Source organism: Sinohyriopsis cumingii, chromosome 6, assembly GCF_028554795.1.
Source record: "Sinohyriopsis cumingii isolate HCF-2022 chromosome 6, ASM2855479v2, whole genome shotgun sequence".
Classification (NCBI taxonomy): Eukaryota; Metazoa; Mollusca; class Bivalvia; order Unionida; family Unionidae; genus Sinohyriopsis; species Sinohyriopsis cumingii.
This window is the reverse complement of record NC_142966.1, coordinates 76,832,278-76,859,041: the sequence shown is the minus strand read 5'-3', so window position 1 is coordinate 76,859,041 and position 26,764 is coordinate 76,832,278. Positions and strand designations below refer to the sequence as shown.

The 26,764-nt window shown below is 33.7% G+C and overlaps 1 protein-coding gene across 1 annotated transcript in view; it reads right to left on the bottom strand.

Moving 5' to 3' along the window:
• Nucleotides 1-1,405: 1,405 nt before the first annotated feature.
• The window catches only part of LOC149797257 (uncharacterized), a 28,666-nt gene continuing 3,307 nt past the window's right edge, over nt 1,406-26,764 (bottom strand). Inside the window, exons 2-9 of the mRNA XM_089961955.1 lie at nt 21,882-21,951; nt 19,064-19,187; nt 14,786-14,957; nt 10,464-10,652; nt 6,835-7,076; nt 4,868-5,074; nt 4,211-4,415; nt 1,406-3,642 (exon numbers count right to left, since the gene is read on the bottom strand). Coding sequence (XP_089818081.1) covers nt 3,492-3,642; nt 4,211-4,415; nt 4,868-5,074; nt 6,835-7,076; nt 10,464-10,652; nt 14,786-14,957; nt 19,064-19,187; nt 21,882-21,908 — 1,317 coding nt within the window. The 5' untranslated portion in view covers nt 21,909-21,951 and the 3' untranslated portion in view covers nt 1,406-3,491. The remainder of the gene's footprint in view (nt 3,643-4,210; nt 4,416-4,867; nt 5,075-6,834; nt 7,077-10,463; nt 10,653-14,785; nt 14,958-19,063; nt 19,188-21,881; nt 21,952-26,764) is intronic.

The window sequence follows — 26,764 nt, the reverse complement described above, 5'->3', positions numbered from 1 at the left end:
ATAGGGTACATGATGGAAATTACAATTGATAACAACATTATTGTTGTTTTTATTGTTGAAGATGATGGCTGAAAATTCAAGCCTGGTATGCATGATGTTAATAATGTTTTGAAGGTAAACATTTTTTTTTACATGTATTCAGTATACAGTACAACAATCTCACCATCCTCCATCACAAACATGCAGAATAATTTTATACTTTTTTCATTCTGTTACATGTTAGGCAGAGAAACAAAGTTTCAATAATTGAACTTTATTTTTTTAAGTTATGAAGCTGGAGAATCAATTACACACTGCATGAATGGCCTTTTGCTATTGCCATTACAAGGGTGTCGTTGAATTTCAAGCTTAATATCTTCATGATAACATTCAGATATTAAGTTTCAAATTTTACAAGTTTATTTCTGAGTGGCTGATGGTGGAAACTCAAACTCAAGTTAAGATTTTATATCATCTCCAGACTTGTACTCAATCCCAGCCTTTGTCTCATTCATATTGTCTGGTACAGTAAATACACAGAAGTAGTATACTGCATAAAATATATATACATACAAACATACATAAATACATATATATATATATATACTTTACAGCTGGGTACCACAAACATTTTTTGGGGCCCTGATCGGTTGAGTTGTCTAAAGCACTCTCCATTACGGATCACTCCATATCACCTCTGTCTGCATGGGTTCGAGTCTCAGATTCGACCAATGTGGGTATGTGAGAAAGCTTGCCGCTTGCCAGTAGCTTCTCATGGGTCGGTGGTTCTTACCGGGATTTTTCCGGGTTCTTCCTCCACCATTAATACTGGCCACCATGTATAGCCTATCATGTGCTGAAAAATGGCGGTAAACCCAACAACAACAACAACAGCCACAAACAATTTTGTAATTTTGTACCACAGTACACTGCAATTAGGGACAAACAATCCAATGTTCTGAGGCAGAGACCTGATAATATTTTGTTTAATAGCTGGATAAAATATCTTGCTATGATATATAACAAAATAACTCCATTATATCCAAGATATTATTTGGAGAAAGTGTTAGTTATCTTGAAATGAACAAAAAGAAAATATTTCAGCTGAAACAAAATCTCTGCACCCCCACCCCCCCAGTATCTTGAAGTAGATGAATTTGATAAATGTTAATTGTTGTACCAGTTGTTGTCTAAAAGTTGTAACAAAATTGGGATGATTAAGCTCACACTATAAATGATACTACAAAGTACATAGTACTGACATTAAAGAGCCAATTGATAAAATTAGGAAATGCTGGTAACGAAGCCAATAATTTTCTAGCTACACTCTTGATATAATATGTAAGAAAACTTTGAATGGGAAGCCAATGCTTGGGCAACATATTTGTCAGAGAGCACCTGTAAACACAAAACATATTTCCCAACAGATGAGATGAGAAAATATTTAATGGAACTGAGATATTACGTAAAGTTCAGACAGAAAGCAATTTGCTCCTGAATATCACAAGATGATTACATTCATATATGCTACTAAATAACTAAAACAAGACATTTTAATTCTGATATTTTAACTCAAAAATGTTTCTGAAAATTGGATTCAGCCAGAATCATTCACAATTTTGTAGCTGTGCTAGAATACGCAACATGTGTCAAACATGCGATTAAAGATATAATTATATATGTAATATTCACCACTAATCTGTGACAGATACAATGGTTCTGTTAACAAAATATAAGATTTTGAAACTTATTTCTCATGGTGAATGAAATTATGCAATCAATATCATTAACATCGTAACAAGATTCCTCAAGGATTTGTATACATTTCTTACTGACAGAAACTACCAACATCGTAACAAGATTCCTCAAGGATTTTTATACATTTCTTACTGACAGAAACTACCAACATACTGCTACAGTGAAACAGTTCCACAGTAAGTACCAGTTGAATAAAAATAACATGATAAACCTGTAATATTGCTCACCTCAAAAAATAATATATATATATATCAGAGATCCTGAAATTCTAACTGTTCTTGCCAGACATCTGCAAGGAAATTTAACCTGACAGTCATGTATTTGTGAAATTTAACACAAACATATTCACAATAGACATACCAAGTTTTGACAAAAAAGAAAACTTTTGATATACCTAATTATTAAATATCTTGGAAAAAAGCCTACTTTTGGTTATGGATTTGTTGTTGATTTAGTATTAGTATTATCCTTCCATGTTTGACTGGTTTCTTGTCAAACTAATAATTTATAAAACATCATTTTCTTATTACAGAAAACAATAGGACAGCATTTTAACCAACAGTATTTTATTGCACTTGACTCATTTTAAAAGTTAATTAGTAATTGATGACAAGCTCATTAATTGCATTTTCACTGAAGCCTGATGGTAAAGTTTAATTAGATCAGGTCCACAAATAAGTCTTGGAACTTAATTGTTCTTGCTAGTATCAATTTTTCTTCCTTCTTGCCTAATTTCACATATTTTGTTCTAAAGCTATCATATTTTGATCCACCACAACACAAACCACAAGATGTAAAAAACTCCTTTAATATCAGTAATACAAACTCTAGGAGGTAATCATTCAATTATGTTTTTATGGCATGTTCAGGAAATAAACTTTGACACTGCTTTTGTCTTGTGTTTTATGGTTATTGAGTGTTTGAACAACTGTAAAAAAATAATGACCAAATGTTGTTAGTCAGCAACACATTGTCCAAGAAGGAACTGATTGTCCAATAAAGAAACAATGAAGTCATCTTTGAATTAAGTTTAGTTGGCAACATTTTCAATTACGTTTTGCCAAAAAAACAATCTGTAAGCTAGACCTAGTAACCTTTGAATTTTAGTTCATTCACATGTTGTTTGTTTGTGACAGATTAAAGGGTAAACAAATGAAAGAGTCATTTGTATATATATATATATATATATATATATATATATATATATATATATATATATATATATATATATATATATACCTAACAGAATTGCACATTTTGGACCATATGGTAGAAAATACTTTTTAGCAGTATACATGTACAAAATTATCACAATGGAATCACAGCTACAGCTATTTAACCAAATATATTGTACATTTTTTGCTTATCACAAGTCAGGTAAGAAAACAGGAGATTTAAGTTGGCCTTTTCTCTCATCAACCTTTAATCACGCTTCAACAAAGACCATCCCATCTCTGTTGCGCTTCTGTTTTTATCACATTTGAATGGGCAGTAAAAATGAAATGCTTGAAAAGAAAGACAGAGGACATTTGGTATATGCAGTCAGACTTGTAGGAGAACAGAAAATGCTAATTCTGACTCTTCTGGATCTGTCTATGTGTCTCTCATTTTCTAGTTCTCTATGTATTGGTCTGAATCAGAAACATATACACTCCCTCCCTCTCACACACACACACACACAAACACACACACACACACACTATGAATCAGAATAATTTAATGTCTACACAATTCTGCTAGTTTTCTTTTTCTTGTTATTCAGCTCGGTTGACATCAATGTAGCAAGGCGTGGAAAAACTGCTAGATACCAAAGAATTAATGGCAGAAACTGTTGATGCTGCACCTGCACAGATGCCAAGAAGGATGATTTCATAATTCAGTACTTTCACATGAAATGGAACTTCTCTGAAAATAAAATTATAAATAAACCAACTCTTAATATTTAAATTTATGTAACTCCACAAAATTATAAATAATGTGGTAATCATATACTTTAATAGTTTCTAAAAAAGAAAGATGATCCTGTCACATTGTACATGTAATTCAAGTATTGAAAATTTTTATAAAACTTTGGAAAATGATTATCTAAACATATTTTCAGTTTGTTTAGCTGGCAGAAAAATCTTGTCAAAATAACATAATCTAATTAACAAATACCTTGCTGGCCATGTTTCACATCACAATATAATGAACCTGAATAATAAAGATTGTATCTTCATATTTCTATTTTTATTTTTTAAGCTATTCAATGCTGCTTTAGTCAATATTACAGTCCTAACATGGTGATATTGTCTCATTCAACCAGACTCTTGTGTGGCTCCATGTGAGCTATGTAATATCAGTGTCTGTTTAAATGCTTAATTGATGTCTGTTACCTCGAGACAGGAACAGTCAAAGGTGTGTCACTGTAAATTTCATTTCCAGAATTTGTACAATTAAGTTTACTTTAATTGACCCTTATCAAATGTCTTACATGGGTTTCCAATTTTCCCCGGGTTCTGTGGGTTTCATCTTGCACAGTTTTAAATAGAATAGAGATGGACAGACGTAAGCAAGAAGCGTTGTTGTGGATCCACCAACCAGAGACAAGATAGCACCAAAATGTGGGACTGTTTCTGCCACAAATAGTACACATATTACCATTGAAGTTCTTGAGATTATTCTCTTGTATGTGAATGCTGTAAAAAGAAAGAAATCATGCACAGATAATGATGAAATACTAATAGATTATTCAGAAATGTGAACACCTATTTAAAATCACTAACAAGTTACTAGACAGATTGGAAACTGGTGCTTTAGAAACTGAATGGATGTTAATTGATACTGTTTAACTAACTGTTGTTCATTTAACTGATTGCTTTAAAAATAGTGTTGTTTGTGGAAAATTGTTCACATTTAGCTGCTTGACTTTGTGTGATTCAGGTTTTTCAGAGCCTGGAATATGAGTGCCAACAGAAATTTGGAAGCATAGTTAAGGATACTTTTGACTAAATGTTTAAATACAGTGCTTTCCACTTCTCTACTGGATAAATTTCAGTTATTTTTGAGACAATATAACAAGCATAATAAAGACATTCTTGTAAGGAAAGCCCAGTCAGTGAACTAATATCAGAGATATAACAATACTTACTTTCAGGTATCTTGACCAAATGCTCCAGTTCCTGACAGAATGGGTTGATGACGATGATAAACCCAAGCAGCAGATGGACGGTAATCAAAATCTGCACGATGTATTTCAGATACCCATTTGAGACCACATTTAGCACATTGTCCTGCACCAGTTGGCCATACACAAAGTAACCCCCCAAGGAGACAGGCAAGTACATGGCCAAGACAACTAGCATGGAAAAGACCAACTACAGCAAATTCACTATAACAAGGCAAGCACAAACATTTGACTGCATTATTGTGGAAGATTTGTTGTTTTAGGTTTTCTTTTAGATATCTTTGCTCCATGAAAAGTGATCACCATTGTTTGAATGCGAGGAAGAAAGATAATGCTACCACATTATTCCATGGTTGGTCATATTAACAGTAAAAGTTAATGTACCCAAACCACAAATAACTGAACTGCTCTCTCATCCATGTCTCTCTCTATGATACAAAAATGGCTATCATTCATATAACCAAACTCAATGTGTGCCTTGGGCAGATCTGATAAATGAAATTATGCCATATTTGGAAGGATGCATAAAAGGTATAAATTACTTACAAGTTATCTTTTGTTAAACTAGATGCTTGCTATCACAAAATGTACTAAAAATTTCAGGTAGACTTGAAAAATATGTATGAAAATTATTCATTTCTCTTAACAAATTTGCACAACAAAGTTTCAAAATATATACTGCTAAACTAATGTTTATTTATGGGGTTGAAACAAACTTTAAAATTTAAATGTTAAAGAAAATATATTATTTAAAGATAATCTCAAATATCAAATATTTTTATCATACTGCACAAAAATTATTTTTTTCTATTTTATCTTCACTTAGAGTTAAATGTCATGCCTATAAATCAAACTTTGCACACAGGTCTAAGTTTCATTCTTAGCTAATAAAAATAAAGCAATATAACTAAAATCCTTTGAGACTGATAGCTAATAAAATGATGCTGTATAACTAAAGTCCTTTGTGACTTATAGCTAATAAAATGATGCTGTATAACTAAAGTCCTTTGAGACTTGTAGCTGATAAAATGATGCTGTATAACTAAAGTCCTTTGAGACTTATAGCTAATAAAATGATGCTGTATAACTAAAGTCCTTTGAGACTTATAGCTAATAAAATGATGCTGTATAACTAAAGTCCTTTGAGACTTATAGCTAATAAAATGATGCTGTATAACTAAAGTCCTTTGAGACTTATAGCTAATAAAAAAGCAATATAACTAAAGTCTTTGAGACTTATAGCTAATAAAATGATGCTGTATAACTAAAGTCCTTTGAGACTTATAGCTAATAAAAAAGCAATATAACTAAGTCTTTGAGACTTATAGCTAATAAAAATGATGCTGTATAACTAAAGTCCTTTGAGACTTATAGCTAATAAAAAAGCAATATAACTAAAGTCTTTGAGACTTATAGCTAATAAAATTATGCTGTATAACTAAAGTCCTTTGAGACTTATAGCTAATAAAATGATGCTGTATAACTAAAGTCCTTTGAGACTTATAGCTAATAAAAAAGCAATATAACTAAAGTCTTTGAGACTTATAGCTAATAAAATGATGCTGTATAACTAAAGTCCTTTGAGACTTATAGCTAATAAAAAAGCAATATAACTAAGTCTTTGAGACTTATAGCTAATAAAAATGATGCTGTATAGCTAAAGTCCTTTGAGACTTATTGCTAATAAAAATAAAGCAATATAACTAAAGTCCTTTGTGACTTATAGCTAATAAAAATGATGCTATATAACTAAAGTCCTTTGAGACTTATAGCTAATAAAAATGATGCTGTTATAACTAAAGTCCTTTGAGACTTATAGCTAATAAAAATGATGCTGTATAATTAAAGTCCTTTGTGACTTATAGCTAACAAAAATGATGCTGTATAACTAATGTCCTTTGAGACTGATAGCTGACAATCAGGATTCTTACTAAGATAGCCAAGAAGAACTGCCCTTCCAAAGTGTTTCTGATTCCTCATGTCGGTTTGAAATGTTGGGAAGGCAGGATGGCCACCAAAAGCAAAGCAGATGACACCAAATGCAGTGAAGAATGACAGGAAGTCAGGATTGCTATGTTCTATAGTGGGGTAGTTTGGCTTGTCTTTTATCATGTTTGCTAACAATATGACACAGGCCACAGCAGTTGCACACGTTGCTCCCACTGCAACAAACCTAGAAAGATAGGTTTAATGGTACATGTATTAGAAAATGGTCAATATTAACTGAGGATGGCGCTGAAGGGATAAGGTTAGGTGCAAAACAATTTGTAGGATATGCAGCCATGTTTCAGAATAGGGCACAATATTTTGTATAAAAAGGTCGGGAAAAGGTTAAATTTACATGCTCTGTATTAAGCATGATCAAACAATTATCCTGATTCTCCTGCCAGAATCCCAGTAAAATCTGACTTCTCCTCTAATTTGTTCAATCCATTAATGCTTAAATATAAATATTGTAAACATTAGAGAATAAAATTCATCATATATAATTAGCATAGTTAATTTTCAACAGTGGAAGGTAAAAACATGTATCACACACACACACACACACACACACACCAGAGTTCCTGAGATCCCTGTAATTTGTAGATCAAAAGTTTTAACTGGCACTGGTCATTAGTCAAATGAGTTCTCAAATACCATCGTATCAACTTGTCTTTAATCCACCGATCTGTTAAACTACCATATAATCACCTTAACAAGGTAAAATTCAATGGTGACTGTCTAGTTTACATAATTATTTCCTTATCAGAAAATAAAGATGTTGCTAGATATGCCTTATTCAAAGGTGACTATATCTAGTTTACACTATGTTCCTTTGTCAGACAATCAAAATAGAGGTTTTGCTGACTGAGCTTGTTTGGTCATTATGTTTTCCCAATAATTTAATTCTCTATTACCACAAAACACAAGAAGAAAAAAGCCTGTAAGCTTATCTTCTGGACAAAATACAATATTTAAATGGTTACTCCAGAGTCCATACTATCATAAAGACAACAGATAAGTCCCTCACACTGCATGGTTTATAACGTGATGTGTCAGCATATAATACCTTTAGAACAAATATATATAAAAAAATATACTAGTAACAACAACTTTATTATCATCCAATAAGACTTATTTGGGGACCTGATCAAATAAAATTTCACCATCTGACTTTACCTGAACTGCCTGTTCATCTGGTGTTACATATTTTCGAGGTAGCATGTCAGCTTGTTGTCAATCAATAAATACGTTTAATAAACAATAGAGTGGAATAAGCCACTCTTGTTGGGGAAAATTATAAAGTACAGTTTTCTGAAAGGAACAAATAATTTTTTATAAATAACTAGCTTGAGAAGAAACCAGTTAATCATGGAAGGATAATACTAACACTAAAGCAGCAGTAAATGATCCAAACTGAAAATGAGACATTTTCTGGTACATTTTATAATTGGTATATTGTTATATATATTTAATTTATATTATGAGCTGGCTGTTCTCCATGATTATATGTTATGTATATCTATATTGTGTGGCTGACCTTTGTCACTAATTAAGTTTAGGGCCTACCTGATTAATGTCTTGTTATTTTGTGAACAATATTACATAGCTATTATTTTTCTATGATTTTAGATTATATTGTAAGATCATTATTACTTGTAGGTAAACATATTTACAGATGTTGATTTCAAGGTCTAGCTTGTTTTAGAAGCAATTTGTTTACAAATTTGATAGGAAAACCACTCTAACTCTGTTATTGTGTCTTAGCATTTTATATTGATGCTGTTAGCTTCAAAATTATTCATTCTTATTTTAACTTGTTAAAGAATCAGTTTTATCGTTGTATTCAGATTTTTAATTTGAGAAGATTCATTTATTAAAATTATTCATTAGAATTACAAAGTGCTGAATATTTTCTGACCAGATCACTATTTCAGGATTACTGTGAATTCATTCAAGGACATTTTGGATTATATCGTTATGATAAATCAAGATGGTTGGCACATTAGCACATTCAAGACTACTGGTACATCAAGACATTCAGAATTAGATTTCATTTGGAACACCACTGAAATTCATTCAGAATACTCTATACTATTGGACTTGTGAAAGAACTTCTAGGACTATTTGGGATTTGATTTGTAATACTGTAAGTTCTTTTTAAATGTTCACTTTGTATTCTAAGGAAATAAATTATTTGTTGAATTTTATGAAGCTTGTCAGTTTTCTCTATTTTCTGTTACTTAGTTTTAAGATCCAGAGTCATAACAATAAAATGTTTTCTGTTTTGTCATAACTTGTTACATCTCCAATGAATGTTTTTATATTAAAATATGAAATTTTACTTATATCTGGTCATCATACAGGACATATATATATATATATATATATATATATATATATATATATATATATATATATATATATATATATATATATATGGTACATTTTCTTTTTGTATGGAGCTTCATATGTGAAAAAACCCATGAGTTTTGTAATATTCATTTTCTCTAAATAAAATTTATATTTTACAAGCTCAACAACACTAATGAGACTAATTACATCAAAGGAAGCCAGCACCATAAAAAAAAGCTTAGTAACTAGGTGTTGAATGTACATAATTATTTTTCTCAATGCAAAGTAGCAGCATGCATAAGAACAAAAGGTTATCAGTGAACATTTAGAACTTTGCAAACATTTAATGATAGTAATGATAGCAGGAACTGATTAATTAATTATTGTTGTTTGGTTCTTATTGGTTTTAACGACACTTTTAATGTTATTGGCTATATCATGAGAAGGAAATGGGAGCTAAGTGTTTCCCAGGGACACAACAAGGCAGGTATTGAACCCATGATTCTAAAATAAAGAGTCTAATGATCTACTATCTGAACTACCATGATGTACTGACTTATCAATGAATAACCTGTTGCCAAGCCAACAGTTGCAACTTTTATTGGCTGAGTGGTTGAGAGAGAACGCTTAGAAATATATAACTGTGGGTTCCAAATCACACGGTAGAATTTGTTTTCCTCTTCAAGTCATCTTGAAAAATGGTTCCATGAAGAACTTTCTATTCTCATAGACTTTTGCAGCAAAAAATATTGAATGGTACTCACCAGAACTTGTTGGGAGTGCTACTGGCAGAGAATTGTTTACTTGAACTTATCTGTTCCATGAACATTGACCATAGCTACTTCACATGCCTACTGTACATTGACTGTAGGTCGTTAAGAGAGATTAAAGGGCACACCTCTCCTGAACTGGCCTATCAACCATGATCCATCTACAAAGTAGCTAATGACTATCTTTAAATTAAAGATTCTGTAAGTGTGAAATCTGCATACAGCGTACTGATAAGTATATAATGAATGTTTTGACAAATGGGGCAGCCCCTCCCCCTACAAAGGTTTATATCAATTTATACATGGTATATATAGGGAAAACTGGTTAGGTGTTAGAGGACTCAGACAAACAAGATAATGGGTTGATTGTGCAATGACTCACATTATAACTGGTCTGCAGACAACTAGATCATGATGGATGAAAATGGTGAATGGTAGCTTTACCTACTCACCAGAAGTCACTTGGAGTTCCTAGCCATGTCATGGGAGTAAGGACGCCAGCTATAATTATGCTCCAGTAGCAGAAGGACATGTTGGCACCAGCATCTGACACGAGAGACTGGATGTTCTCAGAAGCTATAAGCAGGAACACACATGCAACTCCAAACAGTGTGAAGTTGATAGAAAAGGACACCAACAACCTTCAAAGATAAAGAATAAGATATTGCAAGGTCAAGAAGTAGTTATACATACATGTATTTTAAAAACAGTGGAAGCAACAAGTATGTTTTAGATAAACATAATTTCTCATCTTTATTTGTTATTACCTCTTGAAGTTTCTTTCATGAGAAAACTTACATTTAAAGGAGTTAGAAAGCATAACAATATTATTCTTGTTTGGCACCTCTGTAGTCCTGGGTTCAATCTTCATTTCTAACATGTGAGAGTAGCAGATAGCCCATCTCAGTGGTTATCCAATTTGTGCCACCTGAAAGACTAAAAAGATGATAATGTCTACGTTATAGATGCTGTTAGAACTTGATGTGAAATTGACATGAAATAAAGTGATACTATACCATTTTGTAAATGAACTGAATAGCGACTGACATTCTTTGTCTTACCCCAACCCCCCTTTTAAAGACTTTTTGTTTCAGCATATATTAAAAATACACTATTGTAATAAGAACTTTGATTCTGGAGTTGTTCCACGTTTTGAATTTCAAAGAAGTAAAGAAAGACTGCATCCTGCTTGCAGGACTATGTGGTTTCAACTTCCCATCTACCTTGTCTTTGCACGTGATGGCCTTGAGTATCCTAAATTGTTCCTCATTCTAATTTAGTATGAGGAAGTGGTACATTACCTGTGTTACAGGAAGCAATCTGTTTTCATGTTTTTTTCATTAGATTTGAGAGTAACATGAATTAAAACAATTATGACAACAAAGTTCCAAATGGACAATTACTTAATGTGTAATTGTGGCCAGGAAATGGCACCATGCATTTGTAATAGGTTTCATATTATCAACGCACACAGAGTGTAAATTACAACTGATTAGTTGCATCTAATGTCAGAGCCCTATTGGTGTGTTGGTTGACCATCAGGGCTTGATGAAGTCCATGGTGTGTTGGTTGACCATCAGGGCTTCATGAAGTCCATGTTGTGTTGGTTGACCATCAGGGCTTCATGAAGTCCATGGTGTGTTGGTTGACCATCAGGGCTTGATGAAGTCCATGGTGTGTTGGTTGACCATCAGAGCTTGATGAAGTCCATGGTGTGTTGGTTGACCATCAGGGCTTGATGAAGTCCATGGTGTGTTGGTTGACCATCAGGGCTTCATGAAGTCCATGGTGTGTTGGTTGACCATCAGGGCTTCATGAAGTCCATGGTGTGTTGGTTGACCATCAGGGCTCGATGAAGTCAATCCTGCACTTCTCTTTGCTGATGGGTCCTCATGTGGCTGATGAATTTGATATGAGATGCTCATGTCCTGGAGCAGTGTGTACACAGGAAGCATGGGTTGGTTCTTGATGTTGAGGCCTTCCTGCATTCCCTGGCATCAGCGACTTCTGTTCTATGGGCATCCTCGAAGGTTTTGTACCCATTTCTAACAGCTGCATGTCAGCCAGGTCTATCCTTGGTGCAGAACTTGAGGTTTTGTCACAGATATCGAGTGGCATCTCAGGCTGTCCTTGATGGAGTCTTTAAATCTTTTCTTTCGGTGTTCAATTTTTTCACTTGATAGAGCTCCATAAAAAATCTGACAAGGCATTTGAGACTCCTCCATATGGATGAAATGACCCATCCACCAGAGCTGGGCTTTCATGAACATCGCTTTGATAATGGTTAAGCCTGCTCCATCCAGCACTTCCAGGTTCATCACTCTATCTTGCCATCTGACACCCATAATCCAGTGCAGGGCTCTCGTGTGGAAGCGATCAAGGTGCTTGATGTGCTTCTTGTATGTTGTCCAGGTCTCACATCCATATAGGAGGCTTCTTAGCACAACTGCTTTATATACCTTTATCTTGGTGGACAGTTTGATACTCCTGTGATTCAACACACGAAAGCAGAGACATCCTAATGATTGACTGGTGCTGCTGCTGCATGCTGTTATCCCTATGTCTAGCAATCCATTGGAAGATATGATGCTTCCAAGGTACTTGAAGTGATTTACAGCTTTCAGCAGGGTGTCTTTGATAGACACAATTGGGGGGGGGCAAGCTATGGTGCCTAGGACAGGTTGGTGAAGTACATCTGTCTTTTTCCCACTGATAGTGAGTCCGAAGAGTCTCGAGGCTTCCCCAAAGTGAGTATTGATGATCTTTTACTACAATACTAGAGCCCTATTACTATAATGAATAATGTACAAATCTTGTTAATCCCTATGTCTCACACTAATAACTACAACCATAACATCATGAAAAGCTAGGAGAAATCAAAAGCATTACATTAATTTGGTATAATGTACCAGTCACTGCAGCAATCAAACTAAACATCCCCTGCATCTGGAGTCTTAAAACTATACATGACATAAAGACACTTATTACATTCAAGATGCTGTTATTTTAAAATCCCTCAATAAACTGTGGCATAATACTTGCAGTTTGTCCTAATTGAAAGTTGTGCCAATATCATCTCCATCATGGCCTCCAAGGTGGTCATCATGAATAATAGTGTTGTTGAAACATCCCCTGAATGCAAGGTCATCTCAATATGAGTTTTTGATTTAAACACTTAAGAAAATATGTAGTTGGCACCAGAAAAGTAAACAGAGCTGACCTGATATCCAACATGGTAACAATGGCAGCCATCTTAAAGCTGTTTCAGCTGCTATATAATGCCTGAATGGACTGTCATATCGACATAGAATTTTTACTGCAGGATTTCTTGCAAAATGAAGATGGTCCTAAGTGAACAGAACCCCAAACACTTGCACTGCTGCAACCATCTTGAAAAAAATAGAGTCATTTTAACTTCTCCAGAATTAATTGTTGTATAGACATGGGATTTCAACTGAAATGTAGTTGAAACCTAAAATAAAATGTTTCTAACTTAATGTTCAACATGGCTTCTACAGTAACCATCTTTGAAATATTTTTGTCATTATTCCTGATCAATGGATAGTAGTATCAACATGGCATTTTAGTAAAGGATTTTTTGTACCATTTCGTTGGTCATCTTTAATCTGTAGTAGTTTATGGAGATCATGCCTTTAATATAATTTTAATCTCATTAGGAATGGGTTTGAGTATCAACCCTTTAAGAAGTTGGGGTCAAGGTCAATGGTCACTTCTTATATTTTTGTATTTCACCAAGCTTGTACAGACAGTAACATTTTCATTTTCAAATAGATGTTTGCAGAACCTTTTTTACAGCTGTAGTTAATAAGACAGCAGACCAGCTGATAGTTGGTACCAATTTATACTGATTTCAAGGTCAGAAAGTGTGAGTTGGGTTTCATGTGCAATGATTTGTAAGTATGATATTACAAGAACATATGTGATTTTTTTTATACAATAAAACCTGGTTTGTGAACATATCAAACAAATTCCTTGAATGATGCAAGTGCCATAACCTTGGTTTCCAAACTTAGAATGTGGATATATCTTGAGATTGGCTGAGATGAGTTCATTGATCTGCTGTTGATGAGTTCAAGTCAGGACTTAGATTGTTTATTCTAACTTAAGTTGTGAACATGTTAACTCTAACATATAAAGACAGACTTTACAGAAAAACTTGATATGGTTTCAATTCTCAACTGGTAAAGAGAATCTTCAGGCAATGGACTGTTGATGATATATTATGACTTAGCATATTAAGTTTCTCTGGTGTGCTTTTCTGGTTCTGTCATTGCCACCAATGTACATATGCTGTGATAATAAAACCATAAGAGAGACATGACAAAAATATGCACAAGATGAATTATGTATAAAAATATGAATTGACTATTAAACATAGACATCTTTGTTTTAAAGTATTAAATTTTAAAATATAAGAAGCCCACCCAACACTTTCATTTCTTACCTTTGAAAAACTTTGCTATATGTAAAGATCTGGTTCCATTTTTTATGAATTAAAATCATATCTGATACAATATGCATGATAGCTAAAATATGATATATATGGGTAGATGTATGCTTTCCAAGTCATGTGTGGCTCCAATCACATTCTTAAATGCATGGAACTAGATTCATGAAATAGGGATGGCCATTTTTTCATGAATAATTCCTTGTTTCATCTGCATTCATGATCCCTCTGGTGCATATCATTAAGGTCTAAGTATTAAAGAGACTGGTTGCCATATAGTAACATACAGTAAACTTAGAACCTTACCGTCCAAATTTTCCATAGGTAATTTCTCCCATGGCAGGATAGGGATAGCGGACATGTCCAGTGCGGTAATGTTCATATCTTTCTCTGACAATGCCCCAGGAACGGCCCAATATATCACCAGTATAGGCCGAAAGAAAGCAGCATCCTATCACCAACACTATGCCAATCCAACCTTATAATGCAAAAATACCACAATGTTAACAACTGTCTCAAAAGGCTTTTCTTCCTTCATATTCATTCAAAGTAAAACTAACTATACAACAGTGATCCTTGAAATTGTTTCTACAAGTATTCAGTTGTGAAAATAGGGTTCAATTTGTTAAAAATTTCCATATTTCTACATTTTTCTAAGAAACATTTTAAAAAGTTTACTCAGGTGGTGGTGGGGATATGCTTGAACTCCTTGACCCCACCCCCTTCTAAACCCTCCACTGCCAGAAATTCATTCCAATCACTTTCCACTAAATATGAAGGTTTTTGCAGTTCTGTTTCACTCTGAGTTTGCAATTAAATGATTTTCCATTTCAAGCACTTTACTATTTCTGGGGAAAAACAAAATAAGGAATGACATGTAGAATGCATGAGCAGTTCTCCTGAGTACCCCTCAACTGAACCCCTCAACTGGACCCCTCAACTATTCATTGGCTTTGGACTATGCTGATAATAAAGGGGTCATGCAGTTTGCTGCATGCAAACATTTGCTGCTGTATGAGGAAAAGGTTTTGAGTCTAAGAATTCAGACTCTTACAGGATTAATTAGCAATCACATAAATAAAATACCAAAATGTTAAAAATAATAATATTAAAAAATGTAGGAGAAATAATCAGAGTTTAAAAACTGCTGTTCAGCAGCAATTGCAACCCCAATATTAAGTACAGCCAATGTTTACAAAATCACTAAACAGATAAATCCACATGGCTCCAATTTCAATATATTATGTAAAAGTCAAGACTAGATTTTAACCATTCAAATTAGCTACAGTTAAGTCAGAATTAGATATTATCCTGAATTTCACCAACAGAACTTTTAAAGTTAATTCTAGGATAAAGGCATTTCACTAGTCAATTTCAGATTAGACCCAAATTTCAGCCACTTTAACTGCTGGATTCCAGATACATGTTTAAGTCTGAACCTTAGATCTACTGGTAAAATCCAGGTCAGTCATGATTTAAGACTTAAAGCAAGACCCAGACTGAATATCTACTGGGTATATCCAGGCCAGGCTTGATTTAAGACTAAGGCAAGTTCCAGACCTAAGGTCTACTGGTGAAACCCAGGCCAGGCTTGATTGATTTAGGACTAAGGCAAGGCTCAGACCTAAGGTCTACTTGAGAAATCCAGGCCAAGCTTGATTTAAGACTTAAGCAAGGCCCAGACCAGATATATACTCATGAAATCTAGGTCAGGCTTGATTTAAGACTAAGGTAAGTTCCAGACCTAAGGTCTACTCGTGAAATCCAGACCAGGCTTGACTTAATACCAAGGCAAGGCCCAGACCTAAGGCCTACTAGTGAAACCCAGGCCAAGCTTGATTTAAGACTTATTAGGCAACACCTAGATCCAAGGTCTACTGGTGAAATCCAAGCCAGGTTTGATTTAAGACTTAAAGCAAGACCCAAATCCAAGGTCTACTGGTGAAATCTGGACCATGCTTTACTGAAGATTTAATGCAAGGCCCAGACTTAAATTCTGTCACTGAAATCCAATCCTGAAGAAGTTCGAATACTAAAAATATAAACGTTTTAAACCTGCAATTAGAAGTCGGTTAATATGAAAATGCAGTGTTAATTTCACTATTACAAATAAATTAATCTTGACCATGTATTTCTCATAGATTTAATACCACTCCAACAGCAATTTATATGTATAGTTACTTTTATGATGAAATAAAGAAATAATGATGCCACTATGAAAATGTTTTACTGCTTGAAGATGATTACCAGGTAACTTGGGAGTATGCTTTTCTGACAATAGAAACATTTTGTCAGTATTGAACTGATAAGACTACTTCAGAGATAGAAAGATGATATTTCAGAGACTTTGTCAATGCCTTGAAACATTATTAATAGTTATAATATGCCTACATATCCCAGCCTCTTAAATTAAGCTGGACTATAAGCACATATCAAATGGTTTGTCCTTAATTTGACCTATGTATTATATATAGAGAGATTTGATTTGATTTGCAGTTTTACAGCACAACAACATAAGTTACTTAGAACCAAGGCAATTGGAGTAAAGTGCCTTCCCCAAGAACATCATGACTGCCAATAAGGGTGAAGTGATTAATCAATATATCAATAATTTTGCCATACTGATACACATATCAATATAAGATGTGAACAACTGATACAAAAGAGTTTATGAACATCAAGTTACATCAATCTTCAGCAGTCATGAATAATTATCAGTCATTTGCCTTTTTATTCTTTGAATTGAGATTTCATCTGAGTGAGGCATTGGAGGCACAATGGAAAAGAATAACTATTGACTGACCCCTTTTAAAAATTAATTAGAAGGTGACTAATTCAACACCCAGTTTAAAATCAGCTACCTTTGCAGATTCCATGCTAATTCTTTTCATAATGTCAGCACATTCAGACACTGATAACATATATCAATATAAAGGAAATATTTCAAACTTGATCCCTGTTAGTAATGTAGGTAATTTACTGGTCATTTGATAACCACTTTTAAGCCAAGTTTCTCTGTTGCTTTTAATCTTGTCTACTTGAATCAAATTTGGAGGCCTACATTTCCATCATGTCTCACTGAAATTAGCTACTATGAGTCCTGATTAGTGGTTATTGTTTTTCCAGTCCAGGGTAGAAAATAACCACCAATCAGAATTGAATTTGGCTTACTCCCTGTCAGTCACACCAGAAAGTATAGGCACCAAAACTTGATCCAAGTAGATACCAGAAAAACAGAAAAACTTTACTTATAAATGGTAACTAAATGCCAGGTAAAGGAGTTAAATCATACATGGGGAACAAGTTTTGAATATCTCATTTATGATTTTTTATATGATATCAGAGACTGAGTTATTCATCCTATGTTAATCTGTAGGGATGTTGTCAAAAGCTTTCCTTTCTTGCTGAAGTGTCTGTGGTTGCAGCAATTGCATTGCACCTGCAGGAAGGTTAGCATGAGCTGTTTGGTTATTAGTTCTCTCCACTCCTCCACCTGTTCCAGGTAAGATTTTCCTTGCACCGGGGAAATGCACTATTTATGTTGTTTTTTAAGATAACATTGTAATGTCTTTTGAATTTAAGGAAACACATCAGTTTGGAAGTAAGGCACCTATAAAGCATTCATGTAATGCAAAATAAAGGGTGTGGTGACCAAAATGAGTCTTTCATCTAATCAAATGGTGCTGCCTGAAATGGTAAATGAGGTTAAAATTTAAATTAGAATCACAAATGACTAGCAGGTAGTCGGTCTGTTATCTTTGCAAGGAAGAGAATTACAAAGGAAGTCTTGTTACATCTGCAAGCTGTGTACTGGAAACACGACCAACATGTTCACACATCTAAAAGGGTACTACCTTACCTCTAACACTCAAGATGACAGACCTTCAAGTTGATATGCGTATTGATAATGCTTCATATCAAAGGCTGTGTAAATGATATGTAATGATACATGCATATCATTTCACCGTTAATTACTGAACAGGCAGATGCAAAGGTAGGATTCTCACACGATGTTGGTCATGAGTCTGGCAATTTGTCACCATGACTCAGAAAGAAAGAGAATGACTGGGATCTGCTGTCCCATACATTCAACATTTTAAATTGTTTTGCAGTAAAGTTCTTTTTCTCCGTCATCAACATTGTCATCACTATTGTCATCATCATCTTCTTCTTCTTTATTAGTGAGCTGCAGTTTGCCAAGTTGTCTAAAGCACTTGCCTTTACCAGTCATTGCTATCTCACCTCTAACTGCATGGGTTCAAGTCTGGCTTGGCCAATGTGGGTATGTGAGAAAGCTTGCCAGTAGCTTCCTATGGGTCAGTGGTTCTTACCAGGATTTTCCTGAATTCTTCCTCCACCGGTTATATTGGCTGCCATGTACAGCCTATCATGTGCTGACAAATGGAGTTAAAACAAAAAAAGTGAAGAATCTTCTTTATTTGTGATATATACACTCAAAAGGCCAGAAGGCAAAGAATGGGAGGAGGGAAACAGAGTCTTGAAGCGGGTTAGCATGCAATTATCAGATGATGAAGACCATCATCTACATAATAAACACCCGCATTGCATTTTTATTATTCTTACCTGTATTATCAATTGCTTTAGGTAAAGCTAAAACACCAGACCCAGCTATCTCACCAACGATGAAGACGGCACATGTCCAGATAGTTAGTCCATGTATTTTTTCCTGTTGAAAAGCTGCAACATTCTGAATAATAATAATAATAATAATAATAATACAATGATGATGATGATGTGATCATGACAAAAGAAGAAGAAAAAAACATTGATAGCAACAAAAACATCTCATATGACAATGAGAAAAGCAATAGTAAAGGCAAGGTGCATGATGATAGTGATTTTAAGTAAAAAAAGATTTCTGTGGAATCTGACTCACAAACAAAATGGATCTTAGACACAAAACTCAATTTGATCATACAATTTTTAGATTATACATAATTCAATCTTCCCTTCAATCTGACATGAGTCTGTTTTGGTAGACCATTAATACAATTTATCAAGTTCATGTCAACACTGACCAAATTTTAAATTTTTTTCCAGTAGGTCATACACTTGAAAAGGGATGGATGTCCATCAATTTCTGTGGTATCATAATTCAAATTTAATAGCATATATATTCACTTGTAAATGTAGTCCAACTCCACAGACCCATATCTGTCATTGCATAATGTACTGACAAATCAGGGTTTACATTGTTCTACTAATAATTCCAAGCAAACTTAACACAGGTCCAGGTCTAATGGTGCATTGTGGAAGGGAAGATCACAGACTGTGCAGTTTGCAATTTGAAGAGATTGATAAAGTGAGTATATGAAGTAATGCCAAAGAAGTTTTAAAACTCATAGTGATCTTGGAAAAAAAGACATTTTTAAGTTTTGCTGGTAAGAGAAGGCATTACTTCAGGACACAGCAAACCATTTCAGTTACACATATTCCTGAAATATGAGAGAGAAAACAGGCTCCATAAAGCACGCTTTGCAAGCTGGAAATATATGAGGTGGTTTATTATATTGCTGAACAAAGTTAATAATATAAGTAGTTAATTATGGTTAATTATAGTTGAGGAAATTAATTTTTATTTACAATACTAAAGTGGGTCCATATTTTCAACCATGATCCTATGTGACTGACCTTAAACCCAACTGCCACCATTGTTAACTACAGTATTGTAGATTATATATTTCTGCAGAGAATTAAATTTTAGTATTGTGAAATAATTTCCTGACTGTGTTAGAAGCATCTGACAGCACAAAGATCAGAATTTTTCCAATTCTATGTGGGGCTTTTAAAGCAAGTATTGACACAAAAGCAGAAAGATAAGTTTATTTAGCTGTATGTATGTGAAGTTAAAACTAAAATTTCTCATCAATCCACACTTTATGTCTTGATAAACCAGTCTTGAGTTTGTTTATGTATGTAGATATGTAAAACATGTTTATGTATGTAGATATGTAAAACATGTTTATGTATGTAGATATGTAAAACATGTTTATGTATGTAGATATGTAAAACATGTTTATGTATGTAGATATGTAAAACATGTTTATGTATGTAGATATGTAAAACATGTTTATGTATGTAGACATGTAAAACATGTTTATGTATGTAGACATGTAAAACATGTTTATGCATGTAGATATGTAAAACATGTTTATGTATATAGATATGTAAAACATGTTTATGTATGTAGACATGTAAAACATGTTTATGTATGTAGATATGTAAAACATGTTTATGTATGTAGATATGTAAAACATGTTTATGTATGTACACATGTAAAATGTGTTTATGTATGTAGACATGTAAAACATGTTTATGTATGTAGATATGTAAAACATGTTTATGTATGTAGATATGTAAAACATGTTTATGTATGTAGACATGTAAAACATGTTTATGTATGTAGATATGTAAAACATGTTTATGTATGTAGATATGTAAAACATGTTTATGAATGTAGATATGTAAAACATGTTTATGAATGTACTTACATCTATATAGTAAAATATGTACATGTATGTGCATATATTTATACAGCATAAAATGTTTATGTATGTACATATGTCTATACAGTAAGACATGTATGTATGTGCATGTCTATACAGTAAAACATGTATGTATGTACATATGTCTATACAGTAAAACATGTATGTATGTGCATGTATTTATACAGTATAAAATGTGTATGTATGTACATATGTCTATACAGTAAAACATGTATGTATGTACATATGTCTATAAAGTAAAACATGTATGTATGTACATATGTCTATAAAGTAAAACATGTATGTTCATATATTTATACAGAATAAAATGTTTATGTATGTACATATGTCTATACAGTAAGACATGTATGTATGTTCATATATTTATACGGTATAAAATGTTTATGTATGTACATATGTCAATACAGTAAAACATGTATGTATGTGCATGTCTATACAGTAAAACATGTATGTATGTACATATGTCTATACAGTAAAACATGTATGTTCATATATTTATACAGAATAAAATGTTTATGTACGTACATATGTCCACACAGTAAAACATGTATGTATGTGCATGTCCACACAGTAAAACGCGTATGTATGTGCATGTCTATACAGTAAAACATGTCTCTTCATATTTATACAGTACAGCATATATGTACATATATTTATATAGTATAACATGTTTATGTATGAACATATGTCTATACAGAAAAACATGTTTATATATAAACATATGTCATATATGGAAAAACATTGTTTTCCAGTTTCTTTTCTAATTTAGGGGCTGTTTAGAGTGTGACAGGTGGTACAGTCATGCATGCCATAAACAAAATAATAAATCCTATTTTTGTAAATAAGATTACAGGTCAATATTCACCATACTCCACCTCAAGTAATCTGTCTGTGTCCTCCATTTACACTGTTTCAGCTGCAATGTATATTTTGTTGATTTACATCCTGGAAGAAAGAAATCATATATATATATATATATATATATATATATATATATATATATATATATATATATATATATATATATATATATATATATGTATATATAATGAAACCCCTCAAAACTTAAAACTCTTGGGACCCTCAATTTATTTCAGTTTTGGGAAGTTTCAGTTAACTGAGGCATTTAGCTATTAATAATCTGCCTAATAATGTGTGAAGTACATGTATTGTTTTATTTTGTACGAGCTTGGGACATTTTCTGGGTCTATGTCTAAAAGACCAGCCCCCTACATTACTTGCTAACCATAATTAATCAGCGTGTGTCAGGAATTGAGCAGTTCAATTATATTTGCAAGATTGAATTCAGTTTGAGTTTTTTAATGGTGCTATTTTAAGCATACAATTGAAATTTGGGTTCAGAATTTGCTTCAGTATTTGGAGTTGAGATGTTTCAGTTTACTGGGTGGGGGGGAAATTATATTAAAGATGAAAAAAAATTGGGAATAAATAAAAATGTTAGTTTTGAGGGGATTTTGGTATACTTATGTTTCAGTTTTGAGATGTTGAGACATTGATAGAGTGAGTTGGAGAGATCATAAGGAAATGTGAAGAGATCATAACATTAACTGGAACTAGACAGAAAGGTGATCTAGAGCAATCATAGGATGAACTGGGAATGGACTGATAGGTGATTTGGGGTGATCACTGGGTAAGCTGGAAATGAACAGAGGTGATTTGTAGTGATCATAGAATGAGATGAAAATGGACAGAAGGATGATATTGAGTAATCATTGGATGAACTGGAAATGGACAGAGAGGTGATTAGTCATCATTGGATGAACTGGAAATGAACAGAAAGAAATCAGAGGAGGACTAGCTGAAATCATCAAGAGGAAGTGGGAGATGGTGAGCTTGAGAAGGCAGACTGGCATAATTGAGAGCAAGTGTGAGTCAGAGAGGGAAAGCTGGAGTATGTGAGAGCATGTGGGAGAGTCCATGCTGGAGTATGAGTAGGATGGGGCAAGCTGAAGTAATCAAGTGTGAGTGATAGATTTAGAACTGGAGTAACTGAGTGAGAGGGCAATTTAGAAGAATCAAATGTGAGGACATGGATCAAATGAAGGAATAAATGGGGAAGTGGGAGAGAGTGAGCTGGAGTAATCAAGACTGAGAGAGTACAAGCTGGAATAATCATGAGCAATTGGTTGTAGATGGTGAGTGTGAGTAAAAATTAACAGCAAGTTGATGAGTAATAGCTCAATAATCAAGAGAAAGTGGGTAGGGTGAGCTTGAGTAAACATAGGTGAGTGAGAGAGGCTGGGAAAGAGATTACAAGGTGAATTAAAGGGACATAACTATATCAACGATTTTAAAACAAAGTAAGTTCAAAGACTCTGCCAGAGTCACTAATTTGTTTTAAAATTTGTGTACAATTGTTTTTAATTATTTTTTTTTTTAAAAAACGGAACTTGTGAAGATTGGATGGAACAAAACAAAATAAAATAAAAATTGATGGCATGGAAATGATGGGCAACAGTCTTTGAAAAAAAAGTACATAGCTTTATAACTAATACAGTTATTTATGGTGTTTAAATATTATAGATCAAATTTCTTATTAACAGATTCAATTTAAGAAAAACACTTTAGTTTGCATGTGTATACGTGTATATACGAGCCTTCCGTTTTGTTGTCTTCTTATATACTAAATGGGGACAAATCACACGGAAAACCACTCACTCATTAGTGTTACACAGATTATACCCTAGCATCCAACGTACACTTCTACGCTAATGATAAATACACAAAAGTTGCATCATATGTTTGGTTTTAGCCAATCAAAAATAACACCGTAAATTACACTCCACCCCCTCCCGTAAAAAAAAACAAACTATATAGATAATCAAAATAGCATATTAGCTCGCAAACACGATAGCATTGAGACCACCAGCCCAACCCCTCCAAGTTCTACATTACTTTTGATCGGCCATCAAAAGGGGAGGGGGGGGGGTGGAGGGGGATGCAACGTCGTAATGGATTTGCAGAAGGAGGGGAAATAACCCTGATTATACCTTTCATTTTATTGGCAAAATACAAAGTTATGGCAATATTGCTAAATTACCCTCATCATACTAAAATAAACACCGTTTTTCTTGTGATAAAAGAAAAACAATATCCTAACGAGAATTTAAAAAAAAAAAAATCACCAGCATACAATGCTGTCGGGTATTTCTGCGCACCTAAGGTTTCCGTCTCCAATAATAAAGCAAAACGCTTACCGACTTCGACCGATTGACGAAAATAAAATACTGCAATATTTACCATTTGAAAAGAAGCAGTTATCACCAGAATATTCTGTTCAAAATAATATTGTTTTGGACACACGGGATACCACCCCCGTGTTTTCATGACTCGCGATATGTCGGCCTTTTCTGCGCACAGCTTTGAAAAGTTGTAAAGTTTATCCATCGGGCTATAGAAATGAAATATATTTCTTTTGGACTGTTTCTGTCAGCAGTTCAGTCGAGTAATTAGGTCCGGTTTATAGCTAGTTTTACAAAATTCAACGGAAGAATGCCAATAAATGGCAAAAGATATTAAGCAAACTGAACCGATCTTGTAAAAAAAATTAGTAAAGTTCAACATTTTATAAAAAAAATAAGCTATTATGTGGAAGAGAAACAACAATGAATATGATGTAATGGGTTTTCCAACGTCTTGTTTATGGGGAAGAAATACTAAAGAATTTGGAAACAGACTATACGTCGGGGAATTTCTTGAGAATGCCGTTCTAGTGGCAAGTTGACACGTTGGATAGCAGACGATATTGTACGTGCGGGACAACTTCTTGCAAAATTGGAACTTGGATTAAGATGCAGAATCTTTTAAGGTATACATTCCATCTTTTATATAATGTATTTATTTGTATGATTCTAAACTATACATAGTAAATATGATTTTCTGATTTACAGGTTTAAGAAGGTCAAAGAGTGGGTCTTCATGTTGACACTTAGAAATCACATTTTCATATACATTTCGAGTCAAAATGTTGAATATTTTTGTACATTTTATGTATGTCACTTTTCTTAATTAAAGTACGATCGTTCTTTCTTGATACAAAATGGATTTTTGATCCAAAATAGCACGTGATCAATGTTTACAGGCATGACGTATCGTTTCGCAGAATTACCCGACACGCAGAACTGGCCGACATGGTGGGTACTGGTCCAAATTAAATGGTTGATCCCTCTGCTGTACACAAAGATACGGTTCACAATGGCTATTATCCATTGCACATGAAAAGGTTAACTAGAGTTTAAATTAATATATTAAATACAGGGATCTTTCTGCCGTTTTCAAAACGAGTTCCAGAGTCCATGGGATTGAGAACTTTTTACACGTAAGAAAGGAAAAGTTGGGAAATTTTTCGAATTCCTTTTTTTTAAAAAAAAATATTGAACATTAAAATAATTACAAAGCTAGGGTCCACGGTTGGGGGGGGGGGGAACTCAGGCGAAATAGTAACACTCAAGCGTGCCATATCGCCAAATGTAGGGAGAGTGGGATAAACAATCTGATGAAAATCAGATCTCCACTGTTATAGACGTATGACAGCGGAGATCTGATTTTGATTGGATTGGTGGGACTAAATAGAGCAAACCGTACATATATGAATAAGTAAGACTTCATCTGCTTGGTTGATAAAATTAGCGAGTACATATATATATATATATATATATATATATATATATATATATATATATATATATATATATATATATATATATATATAACCTTTGGCGGATTTGCTTACTTGTCAATTTAGATCTAGGACAAGTCGGAAACGACTTAGTTTTGTTTTGCATAGTAACGCGATGTAAACTTGTTATTAAAATGAGTAACAATCATTATGTTTTAGTTTCGCACCTAGGCGTCGATTTTCTATGTTTTTCACAGTTGTTCGGGATACTTTTTCAGGAATTTATGCGCCATTTCGATGCAGATAAAGTTTCCATTTCAACCAGGTATCGCGCATCTTTATGAGTCAGACGTCTGAAAAGTTAAGGGACGGAGAATGTCAAAATGGTTGTAACTGTTCATCTAGTCAAGCAATGTTAAAGTTGCCAAATCTGATCGCTATTTTCAAGACTGTTATTAAGGATACATAATACATACACATTCACCCCGTAATTTCAAAATGGATTGATCTGTCATTCAGATACTTTACCGGAGGTGCCATATAGCATTTTACAGCCCCGTGTAATCTGATTAAAATCATATCTCCACTCTCCCACGTTAGACAGTGGATATCTAATTGTAATCAGATCGTAGCCCCGTTTCATAATTAAAAATGAAATAAGAAATACCATAAAGACTGGCGTCATACAAATTTTCATTTGAAAATGAGGGTGCCGAAAAGGCTGATGTAAGAGCTGGTTATTCTTTTGTGGTGGCTATCGAGTCGCGTATGTAAACATCCGACAACTGTTTGTACGGTAGTAATCTGGTGGTAACGCTTCAACATGTTTTTCTACCAGCGATAGTTTTTACAATCGTGCATTTTTATTATTCACAAAATCTTCACGAGGGCATAGAGACAATAATGTAAAGTCAGTTGATAAAGGTTTTGAGGGTACTTTTCCAAACTGTTCCACAAAGCTGTATAAGTTTTTCATTGTTGTCATTACGGAATTGCAATGCGGAGTTTTTAAATTTATCAGATCGTCAAAACAAATTAAGCAACGTCCTATGCACAAATAATAAATGTTTGGCACAGTCAACACCATAAAGATTTCCTGACCATACAAATTTTTTTGTG